General features: G+C 50.4%; 1 protein-coding gene across 1 annotated transcript in view; it reads left to right on the forward strand.

Annotated features, from left to right (window-relative positions):
- Window positions 1-290: 290 nt before the first annotated feature.
- WDR86 (WD repeat domain 86) overlaps window positions 291-12782 on the forward strand; it is a 26086-nt gene continuing 13594 nt past the window's right edge. The window contains exons 1-2 of the mRNA XM_014466370.2: window positions 291-354; window positions 12485-12661. Coding sequence (XP_014321856.2) covers window positions 291-354; window positions 12485-12661 — 241 coding nt within the window. The remainder of the gene's footprint in view (window positions 355-12484; window positions 12662-12782) is intronic.

A 12782-nucleotide genomic window follows, 5' to 3' on the forward strand; every position in this document is an offset into this window, starting at 1 on the left:
ATGACAGAGGGACAGTGATGGAGAAGTGATGGGCGGGCCTGAGGTGGGGACCCGTCGGGGGTGGAGGGGTCTGCCGCTGAGGCAGAGGCTCCTCCAGGCTGCGCCTCTCTCTGACTCAGGGACACGTGACCCCCGTGCTCTCCTCTTGGCCTCGGGTTTACGTGGCCACCGGCCCCTGAAAGGATGGGCTGGCCCCCAGGGACACTCACTCCTTCCAAGCTGTAAGGACAGGGAAATGGGGGAGGGTGGCAGCCCAGGCGGCTGTTGCATGAACAGGTGGGCTCGGTGGGATGGCGGGGAAGGGAGCTGTCAGGGCTGAAGGGGACACAGCCTCCACTCCAGCCCCACCCACAGGTGAGTCCACGGAACTTCTCTGTGGCTGGGTCCCCTCCAGGACCCCGCGTCCATCCTGTTGGGAGTGGAGGCACCGCCTCCGGGGGGAGAGGGAGGAAAGAGCCTGCCCTGGAGGCAGCGGGATTTCTGAGAATATGAGGGTCCTTGCCCCCAACACCGTCCCACTCACACTTGAGGGGGAACGTTCTGGACACTGGGGTCTTTCCTGCAACTGCCTGACCTCCAGGCCCTCCAACCTCCACAGCAGGAAGGAAAGGAGGGTCAGCAGACCTCTAGGACCTCACGCCCTTTTAGCCGTTGTTGATGGTGGTGGTGACGTCAGTGAGCATTTAGTGAGCACCGACGGTGTGCCACACTCTGCTAGCAAAATCTGTATCGTTTTACTTACGATGCACAATAACACCAAGATTGTGATACGCTGGTTGTCACCACTGCAAATGAGGGCAGCTGGACACAGGGCGTTTGAGCAACTTGCCCACGGTCACAGAGCAGGCAGGATTGGTGCATCTGACAACAGTTACGTTAACAGGAGTCCCACCCAGTAGTGATGGCACCCTACTGGTAAAAGCATTGTTCCCTGTACCACCTCATTCGAACTCCCTGTGACCGGAGAGGAATAGAAGCTGGGCGTCCCTGCCCTGGAGTAGGGCTCATGGGGAGAAGCAGGACATGGGGGGAACTGGGAGTGAAGTGTATTAGTCAGCTTGGGCTGCTGTAACAAATATCACCACTGAGAGTTTAGAGAACAGAAATTAGTCTTCTCATAATTCTGGAGGCCAGAAGTCCAAGATCAGGTCAGCAGGCTTGGTTCCTCCTTAGGCGCCTCTCCTTGGTTTATAGAGAGCTGTCTTCTCTGTGACCTTCTCTCTACATGTGTCTGTGTCCTCATCTCTTAAGGGCACCCGTCATGTGGGTTAGGGTCCGTACTAACTACCTCAGTTTAGCTTTGTCACCTCCGTGAAGATCCTCTGCCAAGGACAGTCACATCTTGAGGTTCTGAGGGTTAGGACTTCAACATATGAAGGGGGAGGGACTCATCTCAGCCTATAATCTGAACCAAACAGCTTCTCCAGCCCCAGTTTCCTGCTCTGTGGAATGACTGCCGTCATATGTTGTTCCAACTGTATATAGTTGTAGGAGCCAAACAAGTCACCCATGGGAAGGTGCTGTGTGGAGAGTGGTTATTAGTCGTAAGTGACGCCCTCGATGGCCCCCGGGTACATCGGGGGACCAGGGAGAAGCCTCTGCATCACGTGAGAGATGAGCGAGGTTAAGAGCGAGGTTAAGAGCGAGCTCTGGGTCTGGGTTCTGACTCCTCCTTGGACACACTGATCCATGCCTCAGTTTCCCCAGCTGTACGGTGGGGATATCCACAGCACCCCCTCCTAGGGGATTAAATGGAAACTACGGATGAAGGACGCCCTCCCACTGGCCAGCTCCCCAGGAGCCAGGGTTGCAGCCCTTCCGAGCATTCCAGAGTTTTCCCTGAACCTGTCCTCGCTCCCAGGGCTGAGCCAGGGCCGCACCTCACTAAGTGTCGCTGCAATGCTCCAGGACAGGCTGGTGCTCCCGGGTGACCCACCCCCCTCAGCCCAGCCCCCTGCTCCCTAATCTGTCCGCAAATCTGCTTTTGTCTGAAAGAAGGAAAACAAGATTCCCACCAGAATGCTTGCGGGCAGCCTGTCCGGGGGGTCGGGGACCCAGGGCCACGCCTCTGAGGAGTCACATGCTTCACATATTTGTCTCCGCTCTGCGGTTTGGGAAGCTGGGCTCTCAGGGCGCCATCCTGCCTGTCCTCAGCCCTGCCCGCTGGGCGCTGCTCACCAGGCCCCCACGTGTGGTGTTTATCAGGTCTGAGCATGGAAAACCTCCCCCTGGAGGCCCCGCAGAGGTTCCCGGGCAGCAGAGGGCTGGCCCAGGAGCGTTCTGTCCACCTGTCTCCTCCCCCCACTCCAGGTGAGCCCAGCTGGCCCCCCAGCCCCCTGGGGCTCCCCACATTTTCTGCTGAAGGCCTCCTGTCTCCACCTTCGCCCCTCCAACTGATGGCCCTCAAAAGTCCCACATATCTGTGTTCCCCTCAAGAAACCACATGGATTTCCAATGAAAACGTGATGAATAAGACTCTTAAAAATTTAGCAGCTCCAGGTTTCGGGCTCTATCCTCACTGTGGTGTGTGCAGGAGGCAGCCAATCAATGTTTGTCTCTCATGGATGTTTCTATCTCTCTCTCCCTCTCCCTTCCCCTCTCCCTAAAAATCAATTAAAACATTTTTAAAAAGTGTAGTTCCAGAGTTTCGTTTTGGGAAGATGGGAACGTTCTGGGGGGACGGGTGGTGACACTGTGTGTGGCCCCGACGGCGAAGCTGTGTTCTGTGCATTTCACCGCAGTAAACAGAACGCCAGCGCCTGGCTGCTGGGCTGCTGAGGCTGCGGGGGGGTAATTTGGGTATCGAGACCTTCCGAACCCTAGAGGACTCAGTAGGTCTTACCTGCCCGTGCCTCCCTTCCCTGAAGAATCTGTCACCTTCTTACTGATCCCATCTGGTTTCCCATTGAGTGCTGTGCACAGGTGACCTTCTGCAGGGGCTCAGGGAGCGGGGGGAGGCCCTGGCTGAACCCTGACCTCCTGAGCCCCAGACCCTGCTCAGCCACACACATGTCTGGGGGCAGCCCGGGGACACGGCGGGGAGTGACTTGCATGGTGGAGTGTGCGGCCTGGACCTGTAAGATGAGCATCTGTGCCTGCAGCGGAGCCCGTTTGGGATCAGTGATTGAAAACATCCCGAGGAGTGCAGCTGACGCGGTTCTTGGTGTGGGCTCTGCCAGAGAGGGGCCAGGGGGGCCTGCGGGTTTGGAGGAGGCCTCTCGGAGCTGAGCCCAGCCCCCTGCTCAGGGTGTGGGGGAGCAGGCTGAGCGGTCAGAGGTGACACCCCTGCTCCTGGCCAAGCCTGCCTGGGTCCCCCAGGCCTGAACACCCTGGGTGGAGAGCAGGAGGGAGAGGGGGGTCCATGTGCACCTGGAGAGGGTGTGGAGGTTATGTGGGCTCAGGTTGACGTGTCACAGTTAGGAGAGAGGCAGGAAGACGGACCGGACCACACCCTCTCCGCACACAACCTGCCCATCCCCAGCTCCCATGACTGGGGGCTGAGATGGCTGTCTCCAGGGTCCCTTCCCCATAGAGGAGTGGGGAGGCTGTCCCTGGGTTTCGGGCACAAGGAACAGGGTAGCGTGTCCACTTCACAACCGGGCCCAAGCTACCTGGACCCCGGGAGTCCTGAACCACCACCCATGAGGTGGGGCTGCTGAGGGTGGGGGGAGAGCGGAGCCTCAGAGGTGGCACAGCCCTCCAGGAAGCGAAGGGGCGCTCAAATGCCATCTTATGCCTCATGGAGGGCTGGATGCCAAGGCAGGGACGGTGTTCATCCTACTCAAAAAACAAGTAGAAAAGGTACGTGAAGAAATCTTTGGAAAAGGTAGACGAGAAGAGGTGAGGCCGGGGTAAGGTTAGCATCCCCAGTACCATAGGCAGCACCGAGGCCCGAGTCTCTGCTAGAATGGACTCCTGCTTGGAAAAGCAGCAGGGAAACAGGATGGGTCCTGTGATGCAGAGTCCACAAGATAAAAAGAAGCCAGTTTCCCAGGAGGAGCACAGCAATTCCTGGGACTCGGGCCAGGGAACGCTTCCCTGCGTCCGCAGGACCCGCTGAATTTCACGGGCTGCCGCGAGGCATCCCCAGGGCATCCCTCCTGCAAAGAAAATCACGGCTTCCTGGGATTTTTGTTACTAACGTCCCACATGGCCCGGCCAGTGGCGCTGTGCCAAGGTAAACTTTCTGTGGGGGAGAAGATTTTAACATCCCGTGTTTACATAGGAACATGTAGCTGATTCTAAGCAAACCTAATTGGGCTATTAAAGCAGGGCCTGGCCAGACGTGGTTGTCAGTAAATACTAACAGCAACAACAACAGCTCAGCAGCATCTACTGAACGATTACTGTGCCCGGAAGACGGTGTCAAACCATTTCTACAGATAATGAGGTGGGCAGGTTATTCTCTCTCATTGACAGTTGAAGAAATAGACTTAGAAGGTTATTGTATAACCTCAAACGCCACCTTCCACGTGGCTCCTTGTGGGAGAAAGATGGGAAAGGTTTCCAGAGCGAAGGCACTATGACCCCGTCGGAAACCACGGAGGGGCCTGGCTGTGAGATTAGAGAGCGCAGGGGCAAGGTGTCCCTTGGCAACACATCAAGTGTCAGGAGGGCAGGACAAGGGTTGTGGTTCCTCGGTGACCCATAAAGATATTGAGGCCCTGCAAGATGAAAGGATTCACACCCTAGCTGGTTAGGCTCAGTGGGTAGAGCATTGGCCTGCCGACTGAAGGGTCTCGGATTTGATTCCGGTCAAGGGCTCGGTCCCCAGTAGGGGGCATGCAGGCGGCAGCCAATCAATGATTCTCTCATCGTTGATGTTTCTATCTCTCCCTTCCTCTCTGAAATCAATAAAAATATTAAAAATAAATAAATAAAAACATATTTTTAAAAAACGACGAAGGGATTCACTTGTGGCCACACGTCGGGTGTCTAAAAGTGGGGCTGCATTTGTTTACCCAGAGTCCCTTTCTTTGGGGAACTGCCTTTGGGAATGGAGTGGTGCGTGGATGGTTCGCATGAGGTTGTCCCTGGAGAGCAGGGGCGCTGCTGGAACTGCAACCATAGGGAGAAGGGTGACTGTGTGCTGGCATTGGGAAGCCAAACAGTGGCTGGCAGTGAGCGACATCCACCATGATGGCTGTGACTGTGATGAGTCAGTGACCAAATTAAACGCAAGGTGGAGCAATTAAATTCTCTGTCCTTGGACATTAAATCTGGTGCCGAAGTACAGCCGAGAGAGGGCGGCCGGAGCCGAGTCAGCTCATAGCCCCCTGGAGACAGGCTCCTCCAGGTGCGGCTGCTGAACCCCGGGCCTTTCCCTCGTTCTTATCTTTCTTTAAACCTGGGTGCTCATGTCTTCCTTCACGTGGTTTCCTCCCAATGAATCCCCTTTTCTTTTTTATTGATTTTTAGAGAGAGAGGAAGAGAAACATTGCTGTGAGCGGGGAAACATTGATCAGCTGCCTCCTGCATGCCCCCTACTGAGGACTGAATCACCAACCTGAGCCAGTACCCTGACCCGGAATTGAACTGACACCTTTTAGATGCAAGGGACAACACCCAACCAACGGAGCCGCGATGGCCAGGGCTGAATGTCCCTCCCCCTTTTTAAAAATTGACTTTAGAGAGAGGGGAGGGGGACAGAGAGAAACATTGATTTGTTGTTCCACTTATTTAAGGATTCATCGGTTGATTCTTATATGTGCCCTGACCTGGGTTCGAACAAGCAACCTCGGTGTATCAGGCAGATGCTCTAACCAACTGACCTACCTGGCCAGGCTGAATGCCCTTTTCTTGATTAAACTCACCAGTTCCTTTCACCACAAACACAGATCCTGACTGAACCCGCTAACTCCCCTGTCCTGTTCCCAACAAAATAAAGGCAGGTGTAGAGAGGGGCTCAGCTGGCCTGGCTCCCCTTTGGACGGACACTAAACTCCTGTGAAATGCCCTTTGTGGATTAACAACCTCTGTACGAATTCAACTTGCCTCCAAAATCCCCACGGAGAGCAAGCAAATGCATCATTTTGTGGCAGCTGGAAGTCTTCTGGAATGAGTGGAAACAGATGCTGCTACATCAGGCTCCCTGATGGTCCTGCCGAGGCACCCCCCACTCCCCGCCAAGCACACGCACACGCACGCGCACAGGAGCACACACGCACTCCAACCAGCATGCCTCACCGTGTTGGGTGAGAATAAATGCTGCTCACAAGAGAGATGCCTACATGCAGAATATCCGAGATCTCTGACGGGGACGGCAGGGGTGGCGCCCACATTCCTCATCTTACTATTCAGGGAAAGGCACTCTTGCCAGGCCTTTGCTCAAGATCTCTCTCTAGGAAAACCCAGTGGGACTGCAGGAAAAAGAAGGACCGAGAGCGCTCGTGCCTTAGGCACAGAGGTGTGGGCCTGCTCCTCTCACGCCAGGATTCTCTGTCATTTGCCAACACCTCATTTAGACGTGGGTCACGGCGTGCCTGAGACCTGCCCACTAGCTGCGTGGACTTTGTCTATTTAGTCTCTCTGGGCCTCAGTTCCCTCATCAGTAAAATCAGGAAGATACTCTGCATCCTGAGTTGTTGTTATGAAAGTTAAAAGCTAGCCCGAGCTGGTTTGGCTCAGTGGATAGAGCCTCGGCCCGAGAACTGAAGGGTCCTGGGTTCCATTCCAGTCAAGGGCATGTGCCCGGGTTGAGGGCTTGATCCGCAGTAGGGGGCCTGCAGGAGGCAGCCGATCAATGATTCTCTCTCATCATTGATGTTTCTATCTCTCTCTTCCTCTCTGAAATCCATAAAAATATATATTTAAAATTTTTTTAAATAAAGTTAAAAGTTATTATACAATGTGTTGAGCATAGTGCCTGCCTTATAGTTGTTACTTGACTATAGTGAAATAATGTGAAAAATCCAATAGCACAGGAATTTCTGTTTTTGTGTTTTAGGGGAATAATATATACAGAAAGGTTGCACCAGCCTTGTAAACCGTCACTTTCCCATCAGGTAGTGAATCCAGAGACCTGGTTTCACCTGCCCGTGACCTGCCGCAGGCAGGATGCTGGTGACAAGTGTGGGTGGTGGCTGCTTCAGGTGATGGCTTGCACGGGGAGTTCGTGGAGTTGCCCTGAAACCATAAACCAAGCTGGCTGCTGCCCGCACAGTGGGAAGTCCAGGGGCTTGGGAAGGGCTCTGCCTCAGAAAGGCTGGAAATGGAACGCAGGACAAAGCTTGTTGGTGTCCCCTTCACAGCAAATGGAAGCTCAGTAATTAAGAAGGAATCAAACCCAATCCTCCTCCTTCCTATATAATAAAAGGCTAATATCCAAACTGTCCCCATGGGTGGGAGTTCAACTGACCGTGAGTTAGACGTACGCTGACCACCAGGGGGCGGCATAGAACATGGCGCAGAACATGGTGGGCGTTAGTGGTGCTGGCAGTGGGCAGCAGTGGAGGTGCTGCTGGCCCCGATGGGCCCCGATGAGAACGGGACCATGGTGGGATGGTGGAGCAGGTGAGCGGGCAGTGCCAGGCCAAGGCAGGTGTGAGCAGGGGCCCCAATTGCCCCACTGGTCACTCCACAGATTGGCCCTGATCACTGGCCAGGCCTAGGGACCCTAACATACACGAATTTCGTGCACCGGGCCTCTAGTAGTAGTAGTAGTAGTAGTAGTAGTAGTAATTAATAATAATAATAATAATAATAATAAAAGGAATCAGACCAGGACCCTGACAGAAGGAGAGCCGGCATCCCTGCAGCAGCAGCAACCAGAGGAAGGTCCCCGCAGGCCAATAAAATGGATGGTGAGGCAGCAATAACGTGGAGTAGCTTAGCTAAGCTCTCGACAGAACATTTGGGCTGTTTCCAGCTTGTGACTCTTGGAAATAAAACTGTTACGAAAATTCATGTGTGAGTCTTCATATGGACACATGCTTCCATTTCTCGGGGGTGAAGAGGAATGGATGAGTCATGTGGTAGGTGTGCTTCACTCTTTAAGAAACTGCCAAACTGTTTCCCAAGTGCTCGTGCCATTTTACATTCTCATCAGACTTATATGAAAGTTCTAGGGGCCCCATGTTCTTGCCAACGAGAATTCTTGGAACAATCAGACGTTCATTTTAACCATTCTAATGGGTGTGTCTGATGTGCCAGTGTGGTTTTAATTGGCTTTTCCCTGATGGCTAGTGATGTTGAGATCTTTTTATGTGCTGATCGATTATTTGTACATCTCCTTTGGGGGAAATGTCTATTCAAATCTTTTGCCCATTTTTAAATTGGGTTATTTGTCTTTTTATTGTTAAGCTGTCAGAGTTTTGTGTTTGTTTGTTGTTGTTTTTTAAAGAGTTTTGTGGTTTTTAAAGTATATTCTGGATACAAAACCCTTATTGGAGATGATTTGCAAATACCCTCCCCCATTCTGTGGATTATGTTTTCACTTTGTTGAGACTGTACTTTGAAACGTAAAAGTTTTTAATTGTGATGAAGTCCAATTTTTCCTCTTATAGTTTGTTTGCTTATGCTTTAGATGTCATATCTAAGAAATTATTTCCTAATCCAAGGTGATAAAAATTTACACCTATGTTTTCTTCTAAGAGTTGTAGAATTTTAGTTCTTACATTTAGGTCTACGCTCCATTTTGAGTTAATTTTGTATGTGGTGTGAGGTATGGAGTCCAAGTTCATTCTTTGCATGAGCTGTCCAGTTGTCCCAGCACCATTATTTTTAAAAGATTGTTCTTTATCTCTTTGAATTCTCTTGGCTCCATTGTTGAAAATGAATTGAACACAGATGTATGGGTTTATTTCTGGGCTCTCAATTCTATTCCATTGGTCTATATTTCTATCCTTATGCTATGCATTGGTTGATTTTTGAATGTTAAACTGACCTTGAATTCCTGGGATAAACCTCACTTGGTCATGATATCTTATGGTTTATGTATATTGTTGAATTCAATCGCTAAAGTTTTGTTTAGAATTTTTGCATCCATGCTCTTGATGAATATTGGTGTATTTTTCTTATAATGTCTTTGATTTTGGTATCAGAGTAACACTAGCCTAGTGCAATGAATTGAGAAGTTGTCTCCCCTCTTCAATTTTCTAGAATTTGTGGAGAATTGGTATTATTTCTTCCTTAACAGTTTGGTACAACTCCCCAGTGAAGCCATATGGGCCTTAAATTCTCTTTGTGGAAAGGTTTTAGCTACAAATTCAATTTAAAAAATAGATATAGGGTTATTCAGAGTATACATTCTTTTTTTTAAATTTTTTTCATATATTTTATTGATTTTTTACAGGGAGGAAGGGAGAGGGATAGAGAGTTAGAAACATCAATGAGAGAGAAACATCGATCAGCTGCCTCCTGCACACTCCCCACTGGGGATGTGCCCGCAACCCAGGTGCATGCCCTTGACCGGAATCGAACCTGGGACCCTTCAGTCCGCAGGCCGACGCTCTATCCACTGAGCCAAACCAGTTAGGGCGAGAGTATACATTCTTGATGGAGTTTGTGTCTTCTATGTTTTCTGTGCTTGAGTTTAGTGAGTTCCTTGGGTCTGTGGATTTATAATTATCAAATTTGGAAACTTTCAGCTATTATTTCTTCAAATATTTTTTCTGTTCCTTCTTTTCTCTCCTCTTCTTCAAGCACTCTAATTACTCATATATTAGGCTGCTTGAAGTTGTCCCACAGCTCACGGCTGTTCTTTCCTTTTTTAAACATTCCTTTTCCTCTGTTTTTCATTTTGCATAGTTTCTGCTGCTATGTCTTCAAGTTTACTAATATTTTATTTTATTCTGTCGTACCCAATCTGCTGTTAACCCCATCCAGGGTTGGTGTTGTTTTCATTTCAGACATTGTTTTCATCTCTAGAAGTCCAGTTGGGATTTTTTTTTAAATATATTTTATTGATTTTTTACAGGGAGGAAGGGAGAGGGATAGAGAGTTAGAAACATCAATGAGAGAGAAACATCGATCAGCTGCCTCCTGCACATCTCCCACTGGGGATGTGCCCGCAACCAATGTACATGCCCTTGACCGGAATCGAACCTGGGACCTTTCAGTCCGCAGGCTGACGCTCTATCCACTGAGCCAAACCGGTTTCGGCCAGTTGGGATTTTTTGAGATCATCTGTGCATCTACACCTGTGAACACATGGAATATAGTTATAATAATGGGGTTCCTGTCCTTGCTGCACTCCCCTCAGCCCCACGTGGGGGTTGGACAGTTACCTCTATTTCTCTTCCCACCTGGAGTAGTTTGCTCATTCATGCATGTGCTGACCAGTCCCCAGCTGCGTACAGGAGGGGCCTTCTGTCGGTCTCCAGGGTCTCTCCTCTCTGGAGCTCTGTCCTGCCATCGTTGGCCACTTTGTTCTTCCCAGACACGCAGCTGTTTCTTCAACCCAGACAGTCCGCTGGCTCCCTCTGGGTTCCCTCTGCTGCTCTCGGGTCTGGAACGCTCTCAGGGCAGTGAGCTGGGCCCGTGGCAGGGCTCACCCATTTTTTTGCTCTCTCAGGAATTGCTGTCTTTCATTGCCTGCCATCCATCGCCTTGAAAACTGTTGCTTCATATATTTCACATGTTAGTTTTTTGTTTCAGGTGGAAGCGGTAGGGTAAATCTAATCCTTATGACTCCATCTTGGCCTGAGATGGAAATCAAAGCTAGTGAATTCTGAAAGTTGTTTAAAACCGCCTTCTTAAAACAAACAAACAAAACACACACACACACACAACACAAACCAAAAAAACCACCCCTTTTGTCCAGTGAGCCTCTGACATTTCTCCGAGGCTGCCAGGAAGCGTGTGAGGGGGAGATAAAGTAAAAATTTGGGCGGAGGGAATGTTTACCAGCTGGCTTTCATACTACATGTCTTCACTGACACAGCCCTGGTCAGACACCCAGGAAAGGCCCACACATTCCAGTCCCAAATGCGGGGGTGACCTCAGAGAGCTGTATGCATGTCCAGACTCCTCACTTCCCTCCGGGCCAGTGTCTGAGCAAAATCTCTCTTGCTCAGAGGGCCTGACTTCTGACTTCTGAGGCCAGCGGCTAGAGGCAGTGGCCAATACAAAGATTTTCTTGGCGTGAGAGGGAGGTTTGATTTTTAAGCCTGCTTCCTTTTTAGTCTTGAACCTGATGGAATGGTCAGTGACCCCTTGAAGCAGACTGAGTGTCCTTCTGGGAATGAGGGGATGTAGGGAGTGGGGCTAGCCCAGTGGTCCAGCTCAGCCTGGCCCTGGACCCTCACTCAGGGACAAGGGACGCTCTGTGACGTCTGATGCTTTCCCCTCCCTCTCTGGACCCTGGCAGCGCTGACGGTGTGGAACACATGTATACAGGGTTCTAAGGATATGTGGCCATGTATTATTCTCCCAACAGTAACTTTAATTCTCTGATGATTGTCCTCCAAACATTAATAATAGTAGTAATAATATTGGAGCTTCTTAAAGCCTTCTTTTAAAAAAATGGCACAGTGTGCTTGTGCATGGTAAAAAAGAAAAAGCACAGCTCGGGGGAGACTCCCAGGGTCCTCCCTGCCTCCTGCGCATCCAGTTTCTCAAGAGCCCACCTGTGGACCAGGCTCCGCTTCTGCCCTCCCCTCCACGTCTCCTTTGAACTAACCCACCTCCACCAGCGTCTTTGACTTCGAACCTACTGTCCCCACCCGCCTCCCGCCTTCCGGTGACCCTCCCTCACCACCTACAGAGTAGGGTCCTGCTCCTAAAGCTGAGCTGCCAGCTGACTCACAAGTCGGGGGTCTCCACTTAGGCCACTCAGGGAATAAGTGGTTGGCGAACTCATTAGTCAACAGAGCCAAATATCAACAGCACAAAGATTGAAATTTCTTGTGAGAGCCAAATTTTTTAAACTTAAACTATATAGGTAGGTACATTGTTATTAACTTAATTAGGGTACTCCTAAGCTGGCCTTTGCTAAAAACGTCCTCAATCTGACTGAGGTATGTTCGCTGAGGTCGACCCCTTCCAACTCTCCCATCCACACTCGTCTTGTATACTTGTTTCGTCTGTCTCCTTTCGTTCATCCTCTCTATATGTCCAAACCATCTCAACATACCTTTCTCAATCCTCGACACTACATCTTCTTTCACTCCACAACGTTCCATAAAATTAACTTGATAAACTTTACTTAAAGTTTTAAGTCTTAGTTAAACTATAGGTACGTTGAATAAAACTTGATATCATACTTAATAACGATATTATTTATTGATAAAATTAAATTCCTTACAATATCCATAAAATTAAATCATGACAATGACTGACAAACACTAATGTGAACAATGGCCTTGCATCTCCTTGGAAAGTTTGGGTAAGTCAGGTTTGTATGCTGTTGCCTGCACGTGGTATTTTGTGGAAGAGCCACACTCAAGGGGCCAAAGAGCCGCATGTGGTTCGCAAGCCTTGGTTTGCAGACCACTGCCCTGGGGGACCCCATTATGGTTTTTTCCCCGGAGTTTTTTATGGTCAGCCTTTGGGAGAAGTTCCCGTTGTGGCGACGTGGGCCGGCTCCAAAGGCACCGGCTCACCAACCTCGACCCCACCCCGAACACAATCACAGATCCCACCGAGGTTCGCCCCACTGGCTTCTGGAAGGAGCCCCGGCGGCTCCGGAAATCCTCGGACCTGAGGACCTCCCCTTTAACATGTGCGAAATAAGATAGTGGGTATTACATGAAAGCGGAATATGAGGTTGCGTATCATCTCGATACACAATCTTCGCTTAACAAGTGGCAATGCAGAAGAAGACTGGTATACGCACAGCCCCA

The sequence above is a fragment of the Myotis lucifugus genome, unplaced genomic scaffold, assembly GCF_000147115.1.
Source record: "Myotis lucifugus unplaced genomic scaffold, Myoluc2.0 scaffold_336, whole genome shotgun sequence".
Lineage (NCBI taxonomy): Eukaryota > Metazoa > Chordata > Mammalia > Chiroptera > Vespertilionidae > Myotis > Myotis lucifugus.